General features: G+C 33.0%; 1 protein-coding gene across 6 annotated transcripts in view; it reads right to left on the reverse strand.

Annotated features, from left to right (window-relative positions):
• Positions 1-27,249, reverse strand: part of Washc4 (WASH complex subunit 4) — a 58,665-nt gene that overhangs the window by 13,310 nt on the left and 18,106 nt on the right. For all 6 annotated transcript variants that reach the window (XR_007347417.1, XM_048802749.1, XM_015482818.2 and 3 more), the window contains 17 exons: positions 26,822-26,942; positions 25,288-25,411; positions 25,061-25,188; positions 23,346-23,506; positions 17,418-17,544; positions 13,165-13,290; positions 10,452-10,559; positions 9,760-9,906; positions 9,551-9,630; positions 8,122-8,227; positions 7,473-7,589; positions 6,050-6,218; positions 5,640-5,794; positions 4,399-4,473; positions 4,049-4,153; positions 1,962-2,096; positions 754-862 (listed from right to left, as the gene is read on the reverse strand). Coding sequence is in view for 5 of the 6 variants with exons in the window: in XM_048802749.1 (XP_048658706.1) it covers positions 754-862; positions 1,962-2,096; positions 4,049-4,153; positions 4,399-4,473; positions 5,640-5,794; positions 6,050-6,218; positions 7,473-7,589; positions 8,122-8,227; positions 9,551-9,630; positions 9,760-9,906; positions 10,452-10,559; positions 13,165-13,290; positions 17,418-17,544; positions 23,346-23,506; positions 25,061-25,188; positions 25,288-25,411; positions 26,822-26,942 (2,093 nt within the window). In the remaining variant the exon portion in view is untranslated. The remainder of the gene's footprint in view (positions 1-753; positions 863-1,961; positions 2,097-4,048; positions 4,154-4,398; positions 4,474-5,639; positions 5,795-6,049; positions 6,219-7,472; positions 7,590-8,121; positions 8,228-9,550; positions 9,631-9,759; positions 9,907-10,451; positions 10,560-13,164; positions 13,291-17,417; positions 17,545-23,345; positions 23,507-25,060; positions 25,189-25,287; positions 25,412-26,821; positions 26,943-27,249) is intronic.

Raw genomic sequence — 27,249 nt, forward strand, 5'->3', positions numbered from 1 at the left:
CTTTTAAGCCTTTTTTTTTTTTTTTTTTTTTTGAGACACAGTCTCACTAAGTTGCTGAGGCTGGCTTTAAATTTGCAATCCCCCTGCCTCTGCCTCCCAAGTAGCTGGGATTACAGGTGTACACCACCATGCCTGGCCTCTTTCTGCATTTTAAAAACAGTGATTACAGTCTCTCTTTCAGAATTATTGTAAGGACATTAACAAAGATAATATGTGAAAAGCCTAAATAAGTATAAGATTTTATTAAGCTATGATTATTTTTAACTGCTTTTAAATGTCATATACTATATTTCAGAAGACAAATTCCACTTGTTAGTTCAAATCATATGCACATGTATAAAAGGGTGCAGCATCAAAAATTATAGTATTCAGTATTTTACCTTTAAATTTTTATACAGCTTATTAAATTACTAACTTTTCACGTAAATTTGTTATACTCTCACATTTAATGTGAGAAAATCTCTTAGAAGCCCAAAACAGTGCTTTGAACAGAGTAGGTACCCAGTAATTACTAACCAGTAGACTATCAATTATGAAGATAATCTTTGTGAAATTTATTAAGTATATTTTAAATCTGTGATCTGTCTATCAATTTCTTCTGTAGCAACAGTAATTGTGTTAAGAAAATTACCCCAGTGAAATAAAACTAAGTTGAGACATTCACATAATAAGCTGTTTATTAGCATGACCTATTTAATATATGAGATTATTGGGCTTTGTACTTTGTTTCCCAACACTTTTATAGTAACTTACCAATTTGGCTGATGAGTTGCCTGAACTGATCAAGATAGCTCTGTCCCTCTGGTGTTATTCCAAGTTTTCTGATGCCTCGATTGAATTTTTCTGCTCTATCAAAAGGATACTAGAGAGATAATTTTAAGACTACCTTTAGACCCCTAAACCATAAAATGCCTACTAAATCAATCACGGCAATAAACTTTCCTGTCTAATTTTATATCTCATCATGCCTTCAAAAAGATACCACTCAAGTCTAATGACATAAAAGTTGTGTGAAAAGAAAAAAAAAAAAAAAAAACAGAACTACTAACATTCAGGTTTTTTTTTTTTCTTTTTGGTATTAAAGGTATGCCACTAAATAAGTTTTACATCACAAAGTACTAGTGTCCTAACACCCCAAAACTCTTATCAGATTGACAAAAAACCTTATTCATCCTAGAAACATTTGTTTCTAGATGTGTCAAGTTTCTGTGGGCTAAATAGGTATCTGATATTTATGAACATTCTTTTCCAATGAAAACACATCAGGTGGCTTAAAATTTCAAGGTGCCATCAATAATAAAACAACTTTTTAAAGTTAGAGACATATGTGTTAGGAAGCTACCCTTAGCACCATTTATAAAAATGAAAAATGAGGGGGAAAAGATTCATCAATATAAAATTAAGTAAGTTATTATCTCTATACTACCAACTATTAAAAATAATTAGATCTATAGGTACTGATATTTTATGAGTATACTGCAGAAGAATGTGTATAACATCACTCCATTTTTGCTATAAAAAATAAAGATGTATAAATGTGTGTAATTATATGTGTCTACTGTGAAGATATTGTGAAGGGTATAACACAGCACTGCTAACAGCCACTGTCTCCAGAAAATGGAATTGAGAAGAAGAAAATGAGGGAGGATAGTATATACACTTTACATGGCTTAAATGTTTCAAAATTATGTTTTTATATTATTTTAAAATTTTACAAAAGTAAACCTGGCTACATTGATTATTTTATTTTTCCTTATGCTTAAGCACACAGAGAATGCAAAGATTAGGAAATTATAAGGGAAAAGACAAAGGAACTTGGAGGTCAGATATAGATAACATGAGAAAAATTAATAAAGAAAGAAAAACCCCACAGAGATCTAAATAATGTATTGTAGCATAAACATTAACCATATATGGCACACAGCTGAATCAAAGTACCTAATAGCAAATATGTAGCATACCTTATGATCATTTTGGTCCTTGATTTCCCTGAAAAACCGAATATCTTTAATCAATCTGGACTTGATATGTTCATCATACATAAACTGGCTAAATATATAGAACTTCTTTTTCAAAAATTGGTAAGTGAAATTAACCTATAAAATTAAAATTAAAAAAAAGTTAAATTAAAAAATTAATTTCAGGTCAATATAAAAGTACTATTTTAAAATTCAACTTATTTTGGACCTGAAATATTTAAATAATGAAGCTTTTTATTGCCTAAGTTTATAGAACTTTCTACAGGCTTCTCATATTTTTACTAAAAAAGGAGAAAAAAGTGTACAATATTCTCATGACAGGATTAAAAGCAGTAATGGGAAACACAAAACCAGACTGAAGCCCCTAGCTTTTAAGTCATAACACCAGTAAGAAGTTCCTATGTTGATCCATCATTAAGATTACCTATTACTAATATGCATAGCTAGAATGAAACTGAAGTAAGAAACATGATGCTCCTTGAACATTCCTCAAGGACGATATTAAACATTTAATTATCTGTAACCATTTTTTAATGCCTTTTATACACAAAGCAATATGCTATTCTCATGCTAGATGCAGTCCTTGTCCTCATGAGGTTATATTCTAGCAGGAGTGACAGATGTTTTAAACAAGTACTGTTCAATAAGTTGTTATATTTCAACTGCAATAATTTCTAAAAATGAGAAGTATGAGTGCTTTGAGAATGAATAACAAAAGGCCTGAAGTAGATTCAGAATCTTCTGACAAAGTGAAAGTTGAGCTGGGATTGAACTAAAATAACATAACATTAATTCTAACCTACAAATGGAAGCCCCATACTCATTTCCATTCCCATGACTCTCAGATACAACAAATGGTTTGGACAAATTTAAGCCCTTTTTACTGAATCTTCATTTACCCAGTTATAGAAATGGGTCCTTCCTCTAAACTTACATTGTGGCTTAAACTTTGTACTCTCCCTGCTCTGTGTCTGTTTCTTTGCTTTTTATCTCCTTTGTGATCTTTTCTTTGTCCTTCTACTCTTCATAGTAACTCTGCCACTCTGATTCTCACTTTCCTCTCTCTGCTCACTTTATCATCACACATCAGTAACCTACATTCATTAGTAAGATTAACTGATTTTCAATATTCCTCTACTAGGAAATGTCTGTTTTTCTCACCCTAGTGCCAGAGGCACATAAAATACACTGGTAATACTTGTTACATGAATGAGTCTGTGGTAGATGATAGAAGGTAAGGAAGAGTTTATCCTCAAAAGTTCATTTATCATGAAAGGTTTCAGACATGATTTCTACATGGATGATTCCTTATTTTAAATTTAAAACTCTGACTATACAGATCTCATTTCTGTACTGGTAACCATTAAAATAGAGCCTCAATCACACTCATCGGCTCTAAAACTTCAAAGCATTCCCTACTATATACTAAAATGATCCCAACTTAACTTTCCAATCTTCTTCCTATTCCCTCACTCCAAAGATATTTAATATTTTACTACTTAAGCATTCACAATTTGTTCCTCTTCAGGAGAAATTATGCTAAAAGTGAGGTAAATTCAAAGATCTCTTTCTTCAGAAAGGGAAAAACAGCACGCACATTTAAAAGATTTCCTCAAGTGAATGAATGTCTATTTCTAAGAGTAAAATATTTTTAGTAAATTCACAATTATATGGATATTAAATAATTAGTAGCCCCTCCCCCTAAAGGATATAAATGACCTTAAACTACTATCAGTGATTAATTTTTTAATTAACTTCCAGAGAATATCAGAATCAACATACATATGGACGTCCTCAAAACTACAATGCTATTTATAATGATGATGCTGCGATGTCTGTTAAGGAGCCTTTTATAAGCAAAACTCCCATCACATCGAATACAATTTTAGTGCCAAATATTTTTAATTATACTACCAGAAAAAAAATGGAAATTCAGCTATAATATCAACAAGTATTAATGCATATTTGCCAGAATATTCTATAAGAAAATTATCTTCCAACCTATTAAATTAAGCAGGGGTCTAAGTACCTACCCACCCACCCCTGTCCCCCACCAAAAGTGCACTTACTGTGGTATTCATGATTCCTGTGCCATGTGTTCGAATTGAATTAGCAATATGCCGAATATTAATAGTATTCAAATGTTTGTTATTGCTTGTTCGTTCAATAAAAATCTACAATGAAACAAATTTAATCAGTTATCCAAAGAAAATTTTAGAATTGGTTTCGTTAATTTAACTGGGAAGCCATTCAAGAAGATAGTACAACCAAGTAGCATCAAAGCAATAAACAAGATCTCTAAACATTCATTTTGTTCTGAATATTTTACTAACTTTTGGCCTTGAGAATCAATTCCTTGTGCCTTGTGCCACTTAAATAACCACTCACATTTAAAAAAAAAATTCTTAAACCTACTTACCTGATTGTTGAGATTATAGAGGTATCGAGACACAAATATATGAATGTTTCTCATGATTTCCAAAACATCAAGGCCCTACAACATAATCCACATAAGTTCTATAATTATAAATTTAAATAATCAAAATTATATCAATACAGTGACACTGATTATATTAAGCTTCCCAATATTTTGAAACTATTTTAAGAAACTACATAAAAAGTATGACCAAAGGTACAAGAGCCTTCTGACATATATAATCAGAACTACCTCTTTAAGAAAGCCTTGTTGATTATGATTTTACCTCTTCTATGTGAACAGAAGTTCAAATAATCAAAGACGATGACCCACCATCATTTCCCCACCATCCTTGAAAATACCTATTTGTCTTTCCAAGGATATTTTTTATATAAACTAATGAACAGATTCTAAATGGTATTCACAGGATATACTATGTTTGTAAAACGCATACCATGTTTCAGATACTATGCAAGGTTCTTTTACAAAGGATTATTCTAAATTCCACAGGTAAAGAAAATGAAGCTAAGGAAGTTCTCTAGGGTCACAAGTCACGAAGAGCCAGAACCCTGGGATTTAAGAAAGCCTAACTCCAAATTTTTATGTACAATAGACACCTTATAATGCACAAGTTCTCTACTGAGATTCCTTCATTCTTCAGACACAGTATTACTCTATACACCCAATGGTATACCATCTACATTTTTCTATGCTTTTCTAATTGTGGCTTAAAGTAGCATTACAATACCTCTAGTTTCAGTTATAGTTTTTTATTGTGTTCTAATCTAAAAATTTGTTCACACCTTTTTACTCTACACCAAATGCTGCTTTGCACTCATTTTAAGGGCAAATACATTCATAATTCTATAAAATTAACCACTTTCCTAAGATACTAATGCCTAAGTTTAAAATCCTTAAATATGACCCTGAGTAAACTATTTACTATTCTGCTGAACTTGCAATTCTGCTGAAGTCACCTAGTATGTTTGTGAAATCTATATACATCACCAACACTCAACAGAAATCTGGGTGCACCCAGGAAGCCGCTAGTAAATTCTTTCATAAAGTCAATTAGTGGCATCTAATTTCTCACTCTTCTCACATATGAGGTTTTATATAGAAAATATTTTCTTAAAAAAAAAAACAAAACACACACACACATAGTAAAAAGTAAAAAGAAAAGACTTCCTAAAGAAATATTGTTATATTACAGTCAGATTATGTTAGGAGTACATTATACACACCTGTTCCAAAGTCTGACTAGGAAGATGTGCCTCTGTCATAACCAATCCATAACGTTGAGTAGCTAAATTTCTCATTTCACTGTACGTGGCCCAATCATGAAGGGCTACTGTTGTGAGATTGTAGAAAGTCTTGTCTAGGTAGTGAGTTACATAAGCTACCAGAAAAAAACAAATTCCAAACAATTTTTGAATCATAAAAACAGCAGAAAAGGAACTAGAAAGGAAAAAAAAAAATACTTGTCTTTGAATATTATATTTCTTCCTTTAAGATAAGGTGCTAGGAAATAAACACAAAGGAGTTACAGAATAAATTAGCACATACCAAAAATAATACCCTCAAGGTTTTATTTCTTCTTTCATACTTTATTAAAGAGATATAGGATATGAATTAAGAAGGAAAAAAAACTCACCTCGAATGTCAATGAATCGATTGAAAAACCTAATTGGATTTAGAGAGAAAAAAAGAGCCAGGTCTTTCATGCCAACTTTGAAAGGGTTCCGGTCATCCAGCTTTAAATGAGTATGCACAGAAAGTCTCAGATCCTTCTCTATTTCTTTGCACAACTTGTCCAACAAATGCTGTTCAGAGATGAATTGACAGTTTAATTTTTCAAAATGATATCCCAATTGTATTGTTTTTCTATATGACTATGCTTTGAGAGTTTATAATCAGTGCATTGAAGAAAAAAATTATCAAACTAGTTTTGTTTAGGATTCTAAATACATCATGATAATTTTTTTTAAATTGGAAAATGGAAAATTATTTTGTTCATTTTATACCAATAATTTTAGAGGGAGAGAGCCAGGGAGAAATTATCTAATTGTCAAACCTTTATTTTCATTAATATTTTAAATTTAGCTAAAAAGAAAACCAAAAAAGCAATAGCTTCACAATAAGGAACATGAAATGTAATATAAGCATAAAATTTATGGGAACAGCAACAAAGGAGGAAAAACCCCACAAATATGCAAGTGAGGAAAGAAAAGAAATCTTTCTGATCTACCACAGAGTTCTAAATACTGGACATGTATTTCATTTTCTAAATAAAAATATTTATGGGTTGGGGATATAGATCAGTAGGAGACACCTGCCTGCCTAGTATATGCAAGGCCCTGGGTTTGAAGGAAGAAAAAAAGAAAGGAAAGTAGGAAAGGAGGGAGGGAGGGAGAAAAAGATGAGGAAGGAAGACATGGAGAGGAAGGAAGGAAAAAAGGGAGGGAGGGAAAAAGAAAGAATATTTTTTAATACAAAAAATTACATAAAATTTTCCTAATTTCATCAAACCCACATAGGTTTACACTGTAAAGTTGACTCATTTTTAGTTCTTCCCTCCAAATAAAACATCACTAGATGGAAATTTGATTTTAAAGGTATCAGTGTTTATTATAAACACTAAAACAGGAAACACTATATATTGCAGTCAAATTGTTATGCAAGTCTTTTAAATAATTCTCTCCTCTAAGATACTCTTCATATGAAATTCAATAAAATATTAATAGTAAAATTGCCTTAACTGTACTATCAGCAGCATTCAACATTCAAACACATTTTATGTATACATTCTTCTAATTAATACAAATTTAAATTCGAACACACTGTTTGCTAAATTTAAAATTTCCAAATTCCTAGTCTGATTTCTAAAATGATTATGAATTACAGATTATTTAGCATAATAGTGATATTATAACTAAAAACAGTTCCTTTGCTCTACACAATGATTTATAAAGAGTAATTTTTGACTCAATGGAAGTCTGCTTCAATTCAAAACTTTTTTTCAAACACTGCATTCCAAAACATTATTTAATCCTTTTCAATCTCAAATATGGTCTTACCTCATTTAAAATTTCCATAATTTCCTTGTCATAGCAATCCAGGAGAATCTCATGGGACTCTAAATGCCTTGCATGCATCATAGCCGGCACACAGTCTCGTAAAGCACTGAACATGTACTAACGGAAACAAATTTTAAAGTATGAATTTAGAAAAAAACATGAGCTATAAACAATATTACAAAGGCTATTTATCTGACATCAAGAAAGATAAAACCTTGATCTGAAGAAAATATGATTTTTCTACAACTATCTTACTTTCCTAAATAAAGTATGTAATTTAACTAAATACATAAAATTTTATATTGACATCCTTTCCTATCTTGTACTCTGAAACTGCTTTATTTCCATAAACAAAAATGATGAATAACATGTGGTTTGCTGATGAGTAATGTCAGACTACTAATACCAATTAAAATCAAGTGAAATGAGAATGATCAGGAATAAGTGAGGAGAAGTTAAATATATTAAAATTAACTTCATTCATATTAACATAAAATTAAACCACAGAAACATTTAGTGGATATTCATAATATTGTTCAAAACAGTATTAGAGGTCAATTTTAAAATAGTTTATTAAATCAGATATCCTATTTTAAAACTTAAAGTGAATAAAATATGATGAGTTAATTCTTTATTATTCTTTACTTACATGTAATCTAGCTGCATCAACGGCATTTTCATATACATCATCTAAATAAATTGGGAAGACTGCTCGATGCCAGTATAAAAAACAACAGTCACACTGTATCTGAACCCTACAATATAAGTATTATAGTAATTAGTGGTATCAAAACTAAAGTTTCCCAAAATAACATAAAAGAATGACTTTATATACTATTAGGGCAAGAGACCTGTCATTCATTTTACATTCCCTACATCACTTCACCCAACGTTAGTTTAGAAAAATCACAAAAAAATTATTTTTCAAATTGAGCTAAGATTTTAATAAAATTCTCCAATACCTGACACTGACAGAATTTTGCATATATGCAGAATTAGATTCTCAAAAAAATAGAAGAAAAAAAATTATCAAACTATAATAGGTGACTTTTAAAGAAGAGTTTAAAATAAATTTATTTTCAATATTATTTAATATGACTATTGCATAACATGTACCATTTTACCTGTTTCCAAGTTGGAAAGTAAAACTTAAAAAACTGTAATGCAAAAAGTCCAGTCACACATAACCTATTCATAGTCTCTGTAACCAAATGACTATTTCACACCTTATAAAGTAACAAAATGATCATTAAATATTTTATAATGAAGGTTTAATATTTCTTCCAAAGATGGAAAACTAAATGAAACTACAAATATATGTTCAGCTCAGAATTAAAAAAATATATATTATGAGCATTAAAGATATTATTGTGCTGTAACATAATTCAGCTGGAAGTCAAAATTTGTAAGGCTCATTTTCCCTTCAGGAAGCTTACTGTTTACTCAACAAAAAGTAAACAATAAAGTCACAAGTAGCTGCAAAAATGTGACTGGCTACTGACATTGTAATTAAAATTTCTACCTCAAAATAAAATCATAGGACACTGGGGCTGGGGATGTGGCTCAAGCGGTAGCGCGCTCGCCTGGCATGCGTGCGGCCCAGGTTCGATCCTCAGCACCACATACAGACAAAGATGTTGTGTCCGCCAAAAACTAGAAAATAAATATTAAAAATTCTCTCTCTCTCCCTCCCTCTCTCACTCTATCTTTAAAAAAAAAAAAAAATCATAGGACACTATGAGTCAAAGATCTCTAAGTTTCTCACAAATTGATGAAGCCTTACAATAAAGCAGCAATTTTGAAAGCCCAGTAAGTGATAATCAGCATAATAATCACAACATGCACAAGAATCTGCCTAAGGCTATGAGTGCACGCTTTTCTAGAAGCCGCATGCTTCATGGAGAAGAAAAGCTAAATGAATATGATCCCTAGTCACAGTCTCACTTTGGTCATGCCAAAGAAATTAAAGAGGACTAATGCTCAATCTGAATTTTACTCCTCTTTATGCTAAAAAAGAAAACTGATGCTCCAAATAGCCCTATTTTTTGAGTATTATTATATTCACCAGTCCTGCTTACCGTTCTCTAAGTTCACTGATAAGATCCAGTTTTTTCATGACTACTTGAAGTGGAAAGAGTTCTTCATCTTTGAATGTTTTCTATCAGGAAGTAGGGAAAAGACAGAGAAGTTACAGTCAAAGTAAAGGCAGGTTTCTTGGATCAATAACAAAGAAACTGTGAAATTTCAGACCTTATATTTATTCCATAAATAATAGCAATACATTTACCATTTGTGTGCCAACACTTAGCGCCAAAGAAACGATAAGTCGCCGTTGCTTTGTGCTTGGTCCATTTAGAGTATTTTCAGCCAAAACTAGAGCAGAGAGCACATCAAGACGCTGTTCGCTGTATTTTTTGTCAGAAATTACTCTTTTCTTTAAGACAAAACAGAAAACTATTAATTTTGCTCCTGGGATAATGACCAAAGCTTCAGAAGAAAAACTTCTCTTTATCTCTTCCACAATTCAGTTTAAGAAAACATAAATAACACCTTTCCCCCTGAGCTTGTCATATAATGTTTTGTACTTTCCTTCTGTAACTTTGTCTTAGCACTGATGGGAATAGCAAATGTATTGGGCATACTTTAAATTTTCCATATATATTTAACAAGAAATCACTTCTAAAAACCCTTGAATTTCCATACTAATAAGAAATCACTTCTTTAAAAAAATGATACATCAATTTCAAAAGTACATACAATATCAGTTTTAGTAGAAGTATATTACAGTAGTATTACATGCTGCAATTTCAGAGTAGATAACAATGATCCTAAATAAAAATCATAAAACACCATGGATATAAATGACCAAGATGTTATGTTCAAAGGAATGGAATAAATAGGCTAAGCTAGAAAACACATAAAACAGCAGGACAAAAAAAAAGTAACACAATTATGCTGAATATATAATAATTTGCATACCTTGGCTACAGAAATAGAATTAAGAGCCTGGTGTTGAAGGTGCTGTGTTATATGTGCAACTGAATCAGCCACAACCATGCTTCTTCTGTAGAACATATGCTCTATTGCCTTAAAAATCAAAAGTAATTTTGTTAAGATCAACTTAAAACTTTCAAGCAAAATTAAAGACTATCTTTATGACCTCAGGCAAGAGAAGGAATTTGTAAATGAGATACAAAAATAACACCATGAAAGACTGGAAAATTCTTCTGTATTAAAATTAAGAACTCTCTTTGTCAAAAGCCATCATTACCAAGCAGCTCGGGAGATTAAGGCAGGACGATCACAGTTCAAAACCAGCAACAGCAAAATGCTAAGCAACTCGGTGAGTCCCTGTCTCTAAATAAAATACAAAATAGGGCTGGGGAAGTGGCTCAGTGGTTGAGGGCCCCTGAGTTCAATCTCGGAACACCCCATCACCAAAAAAAAAAAAAAAAGCTATTATTAAAGAAATAAAAAAAAAATAAGCCGAAGTATGAAAAGAGAATCTCCCAAGTACAAGAAATTAGTATTCAGTGTATGTACAGACTCCAAAAGAATGATTTTTTTTTAAAGGCATACAATCCAATTGAAAACTGAACAAAACACAAGAACACATCTTTCTCAAAAGAAACACAGTTAATAAATCATTGAATAAATATTCAGCATCACTAACAAATAGGGGTTGAACATAAAAAAGTCATGACCAAAGCCAATTATACCCACTAATTTATAAAAGAAACAAAAATACCTGAAGCCTGATAATACAGGTTAAGTATCCCTATATTAAAAATCAGAAATTTGAAATGATCCAATATCAAAACTTTTTGGGCACTAACATAACACGGCAAATGGAAAACTCCACACCTGATCTCATGTGAAGGAGTCATGGTCAAAGCAAGGGCATGAAAAAAAAAAAACATCGTATGAAGTTATCTCCTGGATATTTGTATGAGGTATATATGAAACTCTTAGTGAATTTTGTTTAGATTTGGATCTCATTCCTAGGATACCTCACTGCACATATGCAAATATTCTAAAAACAAAAACAAAAACAAAACTGAGATCCTAAACATGTCTGGTCCCAAACATTTCAGATGCTATTCAACCTACACAAGGGCTGGCCAGCTAGAGAACAAGAGGAAGTCTAATATATATGGGAGGTCTATAAAATGACATAATTATTTGGGAAAACAATTTGTCTTCATCCTAAAACTTGAATACACACATAGCTTACAATCCAGCAACGAACCCATAGGTATATATTACACTAGAAAAACTCTTCCACGGATACACCAAGAAACACAAGAATGGCAGCACTGTTTATAATAGCAATAACTGGAAACCAATCTCAATTCCATCCTCAAGCAAGCCACCAGCAATGGAAAGCAACATAATACAGCTACTAATCCCAACATATTCCAATACAAAATGATGAGTAAAAAAGACAAAAGGAATATATATAAAGTATTACTCCATCAACATAAACTCTACAGCCAAATGTAACTATGAGTGGTTCATGGATTCAGCTAAAAAGATAAATAAGGGAATAAGCCTAAAATTTCAGAACACTGATTTCCTCTGAGGAGCCTGGTTGAGATCCAATCCAAAAGGGACACACAGGAGGCTTTGAAATCACTGGTAACACTCTATTTCTTCAGTGGGATACTATTTGTTCTTTTTAAAACTATACTGAAATATTATATATACTCACATCCATATTTATATTTCATTTAAAAAAAATATTTCTTAAAAAAAGAAAACCCTGAAAATCCAAAGGCACAATATCAAAAAAAAAAAAAAAAAAAAATATTTCCTAAACAAATCTAATGTCCATTGTTAGCAGATATTTACCAGTAAATCTTAAATTTTTATATAAGATAAATTGGGCTCTCCTGCTTGAAAGTTTTATTTTTTATTTACACTATATGCTAAGAAACATTTTATATTTCCACAAGTACTATAATTTTGAATTCATATGACCACCTCTGTAAGTAGCCTACTGTTCAAATCACAAGATTATAAGCACTTTTTCTAAATATCAAAAAATCTTCCTATTAACTAATTTCATATGCATGTGAACATTATAAAATAATGGATATAAAAATAAAAAATAACATAATGGATGTTGTGGTTTTTTAACATCATTTAACGTGCTTTTAAATTTTTAAAAACCACTTTTAAAATTTCCATAAATAAAACTGAACTAATAATACTAAAACCTTACTATTTCCTTTCTCACTACCTTAACCTTCAATAAAGTTTAACTATATAAGCAGTCTTCAACCTTCAATTTTTCTACTTTATAATGGTATGTTATATGTTTCTACTTTATAATGGTATAAAGCCTATGTTCTGTTTTTCCCTTTCTATTCAATAAATCACATGAGATGAATTCAGCACTTTATTATAAAAATAGGCTTTGAATTAGATGATTTTGCCCATCTGCATCCTGGGTATATTAAGGCAGACTACACTAAATTATGAGGTTAACAGTACATAACTCCATCATAAGTCAAGAAGCATCTGTAATGAACATTAGCAATATTTAGAAATTTCGTTTGAGAGGCAAGTACACTTTTTCACAAGTTTTTGTTCTCATGTAAACAAAAAGTCAAATGTTACAAGATCATTCTAATTTAAGACTGGGTCATTTGAGAAACATGATGGCAAGGTAACATAACCCAAGACCTACCTTCAGAAGTTCAACAAGCCTGCATAATGCCTTAACTGAGGTTTTGGTCATTGGCTTTTGCATGGACATGTAGAGATTCATCGTGGTTTTAATAATAGTACTAATACTATATGCATATAAGAAGCCCTGTAAAAGAAAATAAAACACTGAGTATAATCATAAGAAAAGATTTCCTTTCTTCAAGACTTAATTCTCTATGTTAATAGTAGTTAGTCCCCAAATTGCCAATAATTAGTGTTTTCAAGTTCCTTTTAAAGCCAGTCTTAAAATTTTGAAATAATCTTGCTTTCAGGGACAATTTAAGCTTAAAGCAGCCCTTAAAGTTTAGACTACCACAAAAACCAGAAGATTAGTACCATTGAAATTATAGAATATAATCAGTTTTTAAATATTTCCATTAAAAAAAAAACTTCAGAGAAATGGTTTGGATGTCAGGGAGGTTTCTACTCTTCCTCATCTTACCTGCCAGGGAAGAGAACAGACTCTTATCTGTTGCCACTTAGGGCAAGAACTGAGGACTCTAAAGAGCTAGGAATTGGAAAAGAAGAGAGCTGCTTTCTGATCAAAGCAGACACACAAGGAAATCTCTGAGTTCCAAGTCACTTCCACCTTTCCTCTTTTCCTAGACCAGTCCACACAGTCCATCTGCTATCCTGTCTCTGATAATCAGGCCTTTTCTCCTTTTAGCTCACTGAGAACAGACTGCCTCCTCCCCTTCAATTCATGAAGGAAGCACAGGTTTAAAAACATTTTTAACACTATTAAATTCAGGGAAAGAATGAATAAGAAAACAGGAAAAAGGGACGTTAACTCTCAATTTTTTTTTTTCTTTGTACCAGAGATTGAGCCCAGGGCACTTAGTCTATAAGCCACATCCCCAGCCCTTTTTATTTTTTACTTTGAGACAGGGTCTCACTAAATTGCTGAGGCTGACCTTGAACTTGCAATCCTCCTGCCTCAGCCTCCCAAGTAGCTGGGATTATAGTATGCGCTTCCACACCCAGCTCAAATATATTTTCCTTTAAACCCAAAAGAGACACACAGAAATGCAAAGATAATGATAGCAATTCTCTGGGCTTCTACAGGTCCCCAAAATATACATTTATATTTCAAAGATGAACCAACTATGTAATTGTGGACACAGGCAAGAAGGTGAGACAGGATCTACACCAGTGTTTGTCAACCTTTTTCTCCTGCCCCACCACACATGAGAAAGTTCTCTCACAGAAGTAACCATGGCTCTGCTAAAGGAATGATACTCAACACAGAGTAGAAGTGGGAGTTTCTCTGAACCACTACTCACCTGTGGTGAAGAAACATGCTTAAGTATGAGAATGAGGAAATGAAAGAGAAAGAAAACTGGCAGTAAGACCAAAGCATGGGATATACTTCAAGAAGGAGCTGCAAGTCTTACCTTGTCAGCTACAGACCATCACACCAACCCTGCCCTAATGCCATGCCGGAAAAAGTTACAAAGCAGAAACAGAAGAACAGGGAAGGTATCTACTCATCATTATCTTACCTGCCAGGGAAGAGACAGACTCCATTCTGCTGCCACACTATGGCAGGCAGAAAAAAGGATTCCTTTTTTTCCCCCAATTGGGGGCTTGAAGTACAGAACACCTGGGCCCATTCCACCCGCTTCATCACTAATCTGTGAACTGGCTACACACGAAGGATGTACTTTAAAATCTAAATGGGGACAGGGGAGTCTGGGACCTTACTGTTAATGACAGAATGAATAATATGAACCACCTTTCCCATTGAGAACTAGAAAAGGTGAGCAAAACAGTTCTGAAATCTCTCGGAAGGCATGAAAGAGCTAGAAAAAAAGTAAGAAAACAGGAGGCCAAGATCTAAGAGAAGACAGAAACCCAGAGAAGGGAGCCAGTATTTGGGGTTGCCTTCTCTTAGAATATCTACCTTAGAGGATTCTGTTAAAGACAAAAGCAAAGTACATCTTTCAACAATGTCTCCAGGGAAGAGGATAAAAAACAGGAGTTCACAGCCCATCAAGGAGGGGAGAAAGTTCTGAGAAACCATCCAGGCTCTGTTTGGGGACCCTGAAAAGATGGATTACCTGCCCCCTCCCCCAATTAAGGGTGAACTGGAACAAAACTAGCCATCAGAAGTTTGAAGTCCTTCAAATCATCTCAATCCATGACTGGATTGATGTGATCCAGGCTGCCAACTGTCCTAGACTGATTGTGGTAGACTGGGTTCCCAATCTATCCTAAACAGCAGATTAGATATAGAGAATAAGAATAGAAAAAGAAAAGAACAGAAGCAGTACTGAGGCATGACTGAGAATTTCCCACAAATTCAAGAAACTACAAATTCCAAACAGCACGTACACAAACACTTAGGAGCATCACAGTAATACTGCCAAAATCCAAAACCTAAATCTTACAGGTAATTAAACAAAGAAGTCTTAAAAAAAAAAAAAAAAAGATTTAAAATCAGCAGCTAACTTTAACAAAAACAAAGCAAGCCAGAAAACAATGACATCTTTAAACCTAGATGAAAAAAACCAGCCAACCCAGAATTCTAACACAGCAAAACTACTGAAATGAAGACATACGCAGATCCAAAACTATGCCAATTCATAAAAAAAAAATGCATATTAAATGAATTACTAGCACGTATTCCACACAAGGATGAAAAGAAACAGAAAGTATAGGGCAGTGTGAATCCAGATGAACACTGACTATAAAAATAACAAAATATAAGCAAAAATAATGCTTATATTTAAAATATACAAAGAATCAAAGTTACCAATAGCAATACAAAATGTGAGAGGGAAATAAACAGAATTAAAGTGCTTTAAAACCATTACATTATCTGGAAAGTGGTAAAACTACTAAGTTATATGATAGCTGAGTGAGAAAACAATGCATCTTTAAATCTCCAGAGTAATCTCAAAAAGAGCAGTAAAATACAGAATAACAAGCTATTAGAAAAATGAGAAATAAAATGATAAAAATAATCCACAAGGAAGGAAAAGGGATATAGAACAAAAGTAGACAAATAGAAAGCAACTAGTTAAGTGATAGTTTTAAAAAAATATACATCAAGGGCTGGGGCTGTAGCTCAGTGGTAGAGCACTTGCATGGCATGTGTAAAGCACTGGTTTCAATCCTCAGCACCACATAAAAATAAATAAATAAAAATAAAGGTATTCTATTCCATCTACAACTAAAAATTATTTTTTTAAATGTATATACATCAATAGTTACATACATTTTTTTTAAAAAAGCTCAATGAAAAACAAAGATTATCAGATTGGGGAAAAAATGTTACTTACAGGAGACACACACAGGGAGCCAAAAGGCTCTAAGTATAAATATCAAGAAAGATATACCATGAAGATATTAACTAACAGAAAACTGGCACAGCTATGTTAATATCACACAAAAGAGACCTAAGACAAAAAGCATTACTAAAGATAAACAAGTATTTTTTTCAAGGGGCAGGGGTGCTAGGGATCTAACCCAGAGCCTCACACATGCTAAGCACATGCCCTACCACTGAGCTACATCCCCAGCCCACAAACACACAATTCGTAATGATAAAAAGTCCAGTTCTACAAGATATAACAATTCTAAACTTAATACATAATCTACATTATCTCAAATCATATGAAACAAAAATTGACAGAACTACAAAACTAAATAGACAAATGCACAATAGTAGGAGATTCTGACCCAACTCTCTCAATAACAAATAGAACACACAGAAAAAACCATTTATAAAAGTAAGCCTCTTGTCATATACATAACACTGCAACTGACAAATGTAAATTTTACATTCTTTCCAAGTACACATAAAATGTTTACGAATGCTGAGCCAAGACTAGGACTTTATAAATTTCAAAACAAATAATTTGAATATTGCTTCAAATCAGTAATAAAAAGATAACTAAGAAATTAACTTGTAAATTAAGAAACATCATTTAAAAACCCACAGATTTAAGTCACAATTAAAATTTTAAAATATTTTAAACTGATAATGAAAATACAACATTAAAATTTATGAGATGCAGTTAAAAAAAGTCATGCTTTAAAGGGAATGCATAGCTTTGGGTTAGGAAATCCAAATTAATAAGGCACATTTATCCAAAAATAACCAAAAGAATTTTTTAACACAAAAACATACCCTTATCCTTTCCCAGTTTTTTCCAATTTTAACTTCTATAAATTAAATTAACAAAGAAATTACCCCCAAAAATATTCCAAAAAAGAAGACGTAACTACCTGTATAAAAATATTACATCTATTGGTGAGGTCTTCGGCAAATTTATCCATTCTCTGCTCTTTAGATAAAATAGATTCCATTTTCATCATCCATGAGCTCACAAAGACGTAGTAAGACTGTACATCTCTAACAAAGGAAAATATTGGGGTTACTAAGCACAGGAAAGAAATTGAGTTCGATTTTTATCATGTTGGTCAAAATAAAATTTTTCCTTACAGCAGCCATTCAAAAGACAGATATCATAGATATAATTTACTTACTCAACAAATATTTCCTGAGTGCCTATACAGATGAGGCATTCTATATAGTACCGAGAACAAAACAGATGCAAATCCCTTCCTCTGTGAAGCTTATATTCTAGAGTTACATAATCAAGAAATCAATAATTAAAATCTTAAAATAACTCAAAGATGTTAGAGAATACATCCTGTGAGAAAAAAATAAAGCAGAGAAAGGGGCAGGGCCTGGATCAGGGGTACAGTTTTAAATAGAGTGATCAAAGTAGGCTAATTAAGTAGGTGATTTCATGCCAAGATTGAAAAAAAATGAATGAGTAATCAAGGCAAAATATATAAGAACAGAATTTAAGGAAAGTAAGTAATAAGCGTAAATATCCTAAGACATTTGGAAATGTGTCTGGCATGTTTAGTTAATAACAAAAATTTAGTCAGTATGACTAGAGCAGACTAAGCAGGAATGAGAGCAGAAAAGGAGAACAGAGAAGTACAGGGGTAGGGGATCAAGATGTGGGGAAGAGACTGGAAGTCCTTGTGGAAAGAATGGACTTCAACTCAGTGACATGGGAAGCCACTAGATGATCTGATCAGAGTGACTTGATCTAACTTTATGATGATCAGTATCACTTTTCTGACAAACTATAGAGGGGACAATGGTTTTCTTAGGAAAAGCACCAAGCAAGCTACTGTAATAATGCAAGATAAAGAGAATGACAGCTTGAACCAGAAAGAACAATGGAAGTGGCCAGAATCTCAATTGAAAAGATCACAGTTATTGAATGCTGTCTGCCAGCCACTTTTTTAAGCATTTACAAAAATTTGCTAATTCAGTCTTCACATTGACCTTATGAGTAGATGCTAGATTTCCACCTTACAGAAGAGGAAACTATCACACAGAAGTAATATGCCAAGATCATACAACTAGTAAGCTTCCACACTAATATTCAAGCCCAAATCCAGGAAGCTGTCCCATCCTGAAAACAAACAATAAGGGTAATTCTACTATTCAGAATGATTACAAACAAATCACTCGGCAATATGTCTAATTCAGATGGGAAATTTTAACTCCTACAAGTTATTTAAATTTTCCTCTCTAAAAAACAATGTGCAAAAAATGAATAATTCCTTTTTATGTGATCCAACAATACTAATTCTTTTTTTAAACCCTTCTTCAGATAGCATAAAGAAATATCTGACTATTGCCAGTCAGAATCACTAACGGAGAGCTCTTTGGGGCAGGAGACTAAAGATACTCACTTGACTAAGGGTAGAATCCCAAAGTGAGGTTGGTGGGTAGCCACATTGCCAGGCAAACTGTCAATCTCAAAAACTAAGTCTGAAAAGGGATTACATCAAAATCTGTAATGTGTTTAGGGGTATAAAGCAACCCCTAGCATAAAACTCTGAGAAAAACAATTTCTGCGGTGCCATGATTCCATTAAACAAAAGATACCAATAGTTACAGTTTTGGCTTTGCTTCCAAAGGTGCTGAAATATATTGTTAAACATCTATTTTAAAGTATGGAACAGTGAAAAAACAAGGTCTTAGAGCAGCACTTTCAGTTTTCAGGAGGCACCTAGATGGGTCATGAGCAACAACTCAGGGGGATCTTGAAGGAAATGATGAAAGAACTCCCAGTGGGAAGAGCTATGGGGATGATGCATCTGATGGTCCAGGGAGTGTGATAAATGAAGTGTCCCAGGTGAGAATGAGAATAAATGTGGACTTGTAGGCTGGGTAGGATGCTTTGTCTGGTAGTGCAAGGATCGGAAGGAGATGCATTGGAATACTATGAACAGGAGTTCTAGAAAAGAGTCATGTTTAGAAAAGACAAATGTTTAGGGTGAATATAAAGTGTAAGATAATTCCAGTGAAATTCATAAGAGCTGTGCGTTGAAAATGAGTGAGGAATATAAGGAGTTTCATTACATTATGTTGAGTATGTAAAAAACTACTAATTTTGCTGGTCAAAAATGGCAGGATATTGGCAATTTCATATGGGAAAAAAAAAGTCATAAGCAAGGATCAGAAAAAGAGACTAGACTATGTAGCATTCCCTGATAGCAAGTAGATCAATTATGCATAAGGCATTACAAAAGCAAAAAGCATTCTCAGCCTCAGATCACACTGTCAACAAAGTAGAGGTTTACATCAGTTTTGCCCATCACTCTCACATTCAGAGCCAGATCTTGAAACTGCTTCAAGTTAACAAAAAGTATAAAAATGCCCGAGTCTCATCAGATTATCAGCTTCCTTTCAAAGTACAAACAGGAAAAACACTAACAACAACAACAAAAAAAAATTCCCTGTCCCAATAAAAAGCACTAAGCAATGTCAACAACAGTATGTTAACCTGAGAGTGACACAAGGGTTTAGACCTCTATCCCCTAAAGGCAGTTATTTTTGAGGGTCAAAATGGTTGTGAATGAAAAGCAAAATGTAGCGACCACAGACTTTGAATCCCAGTGAAGGCAGTGGCTGGGACACTGATGACTTCAAATCTAACATTTAGTGTAGGGGCAGGGAAACTCCTGCAGTCCTCCCTCTTCACTTACATAAACACTGCAGCCCACCCTTCAGACAGCTCTATCACCCCCCAACTTGCTTTAAAATGTCAGGACAAAGCTCACACTGACTGCATTTCCCTTCTCCAGAGTTTCACTTTAGCGAGGTGAATTTTAGGTTTCTGGCATAATTGCAAAAAGAATGAAAAACATAACCACCACCTTCAGCTCTCTGAAACTCCAAAATTTTATTTACACACACACACACACACACACACACAAACATACATACACACACATATATGCATACACACACACACACATATATATATATATCATGTACACTGTCTCATGTAAACTCTGTAATAATCTTAGGTGAGAAATAATAAAGATATATCTATCTCTCTCTCTCTCTCTCTATATATATATATAGAGATATATATATAGATATATATATATAGAGAGAGAGAGAGAGAGAGATAGATGGATCAATCTTTGCATTCAAATGAATTTAGAAACAAAATTTGTATGTGAACTTCTATCTCTACCTACTAAGACTCACTTCCTACTGTCCGGTGGGCTGATGTTCATCTACACTGCACACAGCTCCAGTGAAGCACAGTATATTATCTCAGAGCAACCTGCACAACTCTACCCACTGGAGATGCCCTACAACAGGAATGATACCAGTTTGAATTCCTTTTCTAATGTGTACTGAAGTGTGTGGCCTGGCAAACTTCATTTCTCTAAACCGAATTTTCCTCCTAAAAATAGGATTAAAATAGGATTAAAAAGTTTAGAGTAGCAGTTAATAGTTTGGGCTCCAACCTGAACTTCCTGGTTCTGCCACCTAATAGTTATTTAAACGTGGGAAAATTTAATCTCTCTCTACTTAACATTTCTAATCTATATAATGGCAATAACATGAGTTATCTATTTACTTCGTGGGCTTTTCTGGTAAATAGAGGAAATAATACGTGAGTAGTTCCTGAATTTTATATATATATATACACACACACACACACACACACACACACATATACATACATACATAATACATACACACTCCATACAGTGAGCACTCCATAGTCTCCAGCTGTTACTTTTATTATTTCTCACCTAAGATTATTACAGAATTTACATGAGACAATGTGCATAACCCTTCAGCACAAGGTCTGCTACATAATGAATTGCTCTAAAATGTTATCATTACTATCTGTTATCTCCACCTTCCATTTTCAATTTAATCTTCTGGAGCCACAGAGATCAAATCTGCTCTCTCTTCACTCTGAATGACCCTCAGAAAGAAACTCACCACATCATTCTTCAGATTTCTCTTTTAAAGGACAAGCTACAGAAAGACTCTCCATGGCCTTTAAAAAGAGAAGGCATGGTTCACCAGATCCTCTGCCATCCTGATCAGCTTTATTTAGCTGGAGTTCTGGCCCTTGTAAAAAGCAGTACTTCCAAACACTAACTATGATCTAACCAATAAGAATTTAATGAAACTAACAATTCCCTTGGCCCAGATAGGTCCATGACCTGGGTACTATGTTTATTCATGTAATCCGAGGATACACTGGCATTTTTAACAACTGCATCTCACCACAAAAGAATACTGAGCTTCTAAGAACTTAATTACCCACACATTTTTTTTAACTTACTGATAACGCAACTATTTTTAACCTAATTCCTGTTAACCTAACTCTCCATCTGATATTAAATTCACCTCTTTATACTCAAACCTTTGTCCCTCTTCCACTGTTTTAGGATGTACAATAGAGCTCTGGTATCTCTACTGTGAGCAGACCTACCTGAAGTGTTATCATTTTCCACTGACTAATCACAATAAATGCGGCTCCTAAAAGATACTTAAAGGATTTCCTGTATTTCAGTAATGTTTCTCCTTCCCTTGTTGTAAAGCAGAGACCCAATTTCACCTTGATCATCAGGATCAACAGAAAGTAGTTAAGAATTCCTGTTATATTTTTCATCATAACACAGACAATATACGTATACAGAACAAAGTCAATGGTATAGTCTCATGCCATTTCACTTAAAATCTTCATCCAATTTAACAAGTGTTAGCAGTATACTCATGTAACAATGTGCTATACATTGATTTCTGAAGCTGGGTGATGAAAACATGTTTCTTTACATTATTTTTTTATGTGCATGTTTGAAAATTAACCCAATAAGAGATAAACAAAACATAAAGATGTAAATGTCTGAAGAAACAAAGAGTTAAGTGTTCTTTTAGGAAGTAGGACTGAGGTACAGGGAAGAACAGGACAATTGGGCTCAGGACAATTATTTTTCTCTCTAAGCTTTATCACTTTTTGACTTTTTAAATATATACTTTCATAAAAATAAAATAAGATGGGCATAGTGGCGCATGTCTACAATCCCTACAACTAATAGAATTGAGGCAGAAGGATCCAAAGTTCCAAAGTTCAAAGCCAACCTCAGCAATTTACTGAGATCCAGTCTCAAAACAAAACGTGTTGGGGATATAGTTGAGTGGTAGAACACTTATCTAGCTTGTGCAAAGCCCTGGGCTTAATCCCTAGTACCGCAAAATAAAGAAACAGAAATTCAGATAAGTAAGTAAAAAGGGGAATAAAAAGAAGAGCAGCAAGTTAAAGTCAATTCCTCCAAATATCATGAACACCCAGGGTTCCTGATTTCATCAAAAGACATACATTGTTGGGTGAGGCAGCACATGCTTAGAATCACAGTTACTCAAGAGGCTGAGGCAGGAGGGTTACAAGTTTGAGGCTAGCCTCAGCAACTTAGCAAGACCCTAAGCAACTTAGACCCCATTTCAAAATAAAAAATAAAAATGACTGTGGATGTGGCTCAGTGTTAAGCACCTCTGGGTTTGATGCCTGGTACAAAAAAAAAAAAAAAAAAAAAAAAAAAAAGACATACTGAAAATAAATCAGACTTCACTTTAGGAAAAAAAAAATATGGCTAATAAAAAGTATATCTATAAACAATAAGCCTACACTTTAAACTGACTTTAAGCCTACACAATTTTTTAAAAAAAGTTTCTAGAAAATAAATCTGGAAATTGCCCAAATTTCTCTGGTAATAAAAAAGGACCCTTGATCTTATAATTCAAATGCTTTCAATATAAAACATTATAAAACATATATTTTCACTAGAATTGCCTATGAAACCTACTTGGTAAGTGATTGAGCTTTCTGCTGTAAGAAACTATCCCTGTGTGTTTTAATGGCTTGAAGACTTTTTCTGTCTAGAAGTTTGGCAGCTGCTGGTATTTTCTGGATCAGAAAATTATCAGGAAACCAAATAATATTAGCAGTTAATGTGATGGCTGGTACCTGAAACAGTGAAGACAAGGGAGAAAAAAATATTAAATGCAAGCTTAACAACACACTGTTTAGTAGTTCTACAATGTACGTGGAAAACAAATCATGAAAAAGTAACTACACAAAAAAATTCATTAATAGAGCCAGGTGCTAAGGCGCATGCCTATAATCCCAGTGACTTGGGAAAATGAGGCAATAGGATCTCATGTTTGAGAACAGCTTTCACAATTTAGAGAGGCCCCCTACAACTTAGTGAGACCCTGTCTCAAAAATTTAAAAAGGAGCATAGTGGAGCACGCCTGTAATACCAGCAGCTCGAGAGGCTGAGACAGGAGGATCACAAGTTCAAAGCCAGCTTCAGCAATTAGCAAGGCCCTGAGTAACTCAGAAAGACCCTATCTCTAAATAAATTTTTTAAAAAATAAAAAGGCTGGGGATGGGGCTGGGGTTGTGGCTCAGTAGTAGAGCACATCCCTTGCATGTGTGGGGCCCTGGGTTTGATCCTCAGCACCACATAAAAATAAATAAATACATATATACATACAAAAGTATTTTAAAAAAAAGGCTGGGGATGTGGCTCAGTGGTTAAGTGCTTATGGGTACAAAAACATAAATCCCCAGTACACAAAAATAAATAAATAAAATTTAAAAATAAAAAGGCATGGAGATATAACTCAGTGGTAAACATTCCTGGGTTCAATCCCCAGTAGCAAAAATCAAAACAGAACCAAAAAAACTCATTAATATATTATAAAACAAATATTTTATTATGGCATAAAGTGAAAGCATTTCTATTTCTGGTGCTGAACATGTCAATTTTATTCTTCCTAAATATTAACACATACACAGGAACATACACACACCCAATTCCCCACTGTTTTACAGATTTTACAATGAAAGTACAAATAAAAACTTGAATCCTTATGTCCTTACTTTCACTCTATTATTAGTGAAAAGAAATTTTTTTTCAAATGAGAGGGGGGAAAAAAAACTGATGGCTGGTTCTCATGTGGTCCTGTATAATTTGATGACATTACAAACAAACTAAATTTTCAATTCAGGAATCCCAGGGAAATATCAAAGAAGCAGAAAAAAATTAATTTTTTTATACATTAGCAGAAAAAATACTTTAAATTTTTTCTACGTTAACAGTAAGACTGAGTGACAAAAAGAAGAGGAAAAAACAGAAGAAAAATGCAGTATTAGCAGTAAAATATATAAGAAAAAAAAATCTAAACATCCACCTGTCTATATATAGTCTTATGAAGTGGAATTACAGAATATTCCATTTACTATGTTACTTATTTCTGGAACCCTTGGATTTTAAAACTGAATACTATCAAGATACTGGCCAAATTTTATTATTACACTGTGTGCATGTACAAATATGTAACAACATATCCCATAATTACATACATCTATAATGCACCAATAAGAAAATGTGGAAGAAAAAAACTCTGAATACTATCGAATTATTTTTGTAAATAAGAATAAAATATATTTTAAATATCTAGTTATATCCAAAATCTTTTCAATCTACTCAAAAAATAAGTTCCAAATTCATACCTTCTTACAAATATCCAACAAAGACTTATAAAACTTTTTATCAACAGTTCGAAAAATTTGAAAGTGCAGTACAAAGAGTCCACAAATTCCAACATACTTGTCTCTCTGGTCAATTTCAGAAGGTTCTCCTTATAAAATAATAACACAAGAGAAAAATACACTTAAATTATGCTTATAAGGCAATGCAAACTTTGCAAACAAAAACCCCAAAATGTGATCTATATTACCAAGTTTGGCTTCTACATTTGCAAAAATTGAGCGAATACTATGTGCAAATTCTTCAGCAAAAGTGCTATTCTTTGACACAGATACTCCACCGTTGAGAGAATCAAACTGTTGTTCTATACAAGCCTATACAGGAGATATTTAAAGAGAAATTGAGACTCTTAATCATAAAGAATCAAACATTTAAAATATATGATAAACACCTATAGTTATCATTTTAATATTATTAAAACTGAAACACAGATTCTTACTTTAGTACCTAAGTCCTCTTGACTGAAAAATATGTACTTATACATCTGACTACAGTTATGTGAAAGTAAGAAAACTAAACCACAAATATCTAATTCTGGATAAACAGATATCCAAAATGATGCTTAAGAGGTGTACAGAAGATATTTCTGATGACACACTGGGAAACATGTTTTTATTTTTACTTTGCACTCTCAAGGGTAGAACCTATATTTTTTTCTGTTTACATTTGCTTTCCTAGCACTTTATTATAGTATGTATGGAAATATCCCCTGGCAAAAGAATAAATATCAAAAATAGTTACCTTCTGAATCTAATGAACAGTTAAATTATAAAAACAAAAGCTGGGATTACTCTATTTAAATTGTGATCATGAGCAATATAAATTAAAAGTTACCCTGAAGCACATGTATAACAGAATATAATCCAATCTCTTGGGGACACTACCTAAGTCAGACCTCTCCAATAGAACTTCCTGTGATTATGGAAACATTCTGATTATGTGCTATCTAATTAACAGTTTGCCATGAATTACATGTGACTATTAGGTAATGGTAACACTAAATGTAGCTATTATGACTAAGAAAGTGATTTTTAGGGCTAATGATATAGCTCGTAGTAGAGTGATTCCTACCATATATGAAGGCCTTGGTTTGATCCCCAGCAGCAGAAAAAAAAAAATAGGAAGTAATTAATGTATGCTACTTAAATTAATCAGAATTTAAACATCCATAGAAGGTACTAAATGAACTGTGCAGACTCAACATTATATTCCTTGAGCCTAGGATGAATTCATCAGACTTTTTTTTTTTAATGGTTTTTTAGTTATACATGGACACAATATCTTTATTTTGTTTATTTATTTTTATGTAGTGCTGAGGATCGAACCCAGGGTCTCTCATGTGCAAGGTGAACACTCTACCACTGAGCCACAACCCCAGCCCCTCATCAGACGTTTTTAAGGTAGTTTTACAAACCTAAATCTAGAGATATTTAACAACAAACAATATGTATTTAACAATAAAAAATATTTAACACAAACACTTAAATCTTAGTCCTTAATTTTCTCCTTTTACATAATTTAAAAGAAAACCCTCACCCCTAGTACAATCAATACACTTTTTTGTTTACTACTAGATACCAAAATAGTTATCAATTAATACACTAACAATGATTTTAAGTCAAAGCACTTTTTAAAGAAAAACAAACTCAACAGTATTCAAAAAATTCTTAGCTGGGTTAACTAATACAAGCTCATTGGTTATAGCCTGATACAGCTCTACTCACCTGAAATATCAGGCCATCAAGTAACTGCCCTTCCAGTTTTAACAAGAACTTTTCAAATGGCTTTAGTTTTTCTTCCTGAATTCCAAATTTGGAAGGGTTGTGATGTACAGACTTCAGTAACCTTGTAGAAAAGCAGGAAAAAGATCTTAAATCTACTTAATGAATTGTTAAAAACTCAAAACTTTTTCCTCATTCTTATTTGGTGCTATACATTTGAAAATTTGAGCAGAATAATCCTCATACATGAAATTTTCTTTTGCTTCTTTATATCATCTTAAATTCAGATGCCTGGAGCTCTGTATATACCAGATATTTAGTGAATATTTATACATTGAATAAAACATAAAATAAAGTTTTAGAGCATGTAATAAAATGAAGCCAATTCAGAGAAAAAAAAAAAAAAAAACATCACTTGAATAGAGTCCAAG

Source organism: Marmota marmota, unplaced genomic scaffold (assembly GCF_001458135.2).
Source record: "Marmota marmota marmota unplaced genomic scaffold, marMar, whole genome shotgun sequence".
Classification (NCBI taxonomy): domain Eukaryota; kingdom Metazoa; phylum Chordata; class Mammalia; order Rodentia; family Sciuridae; genus Marmota; species Marmota marmota.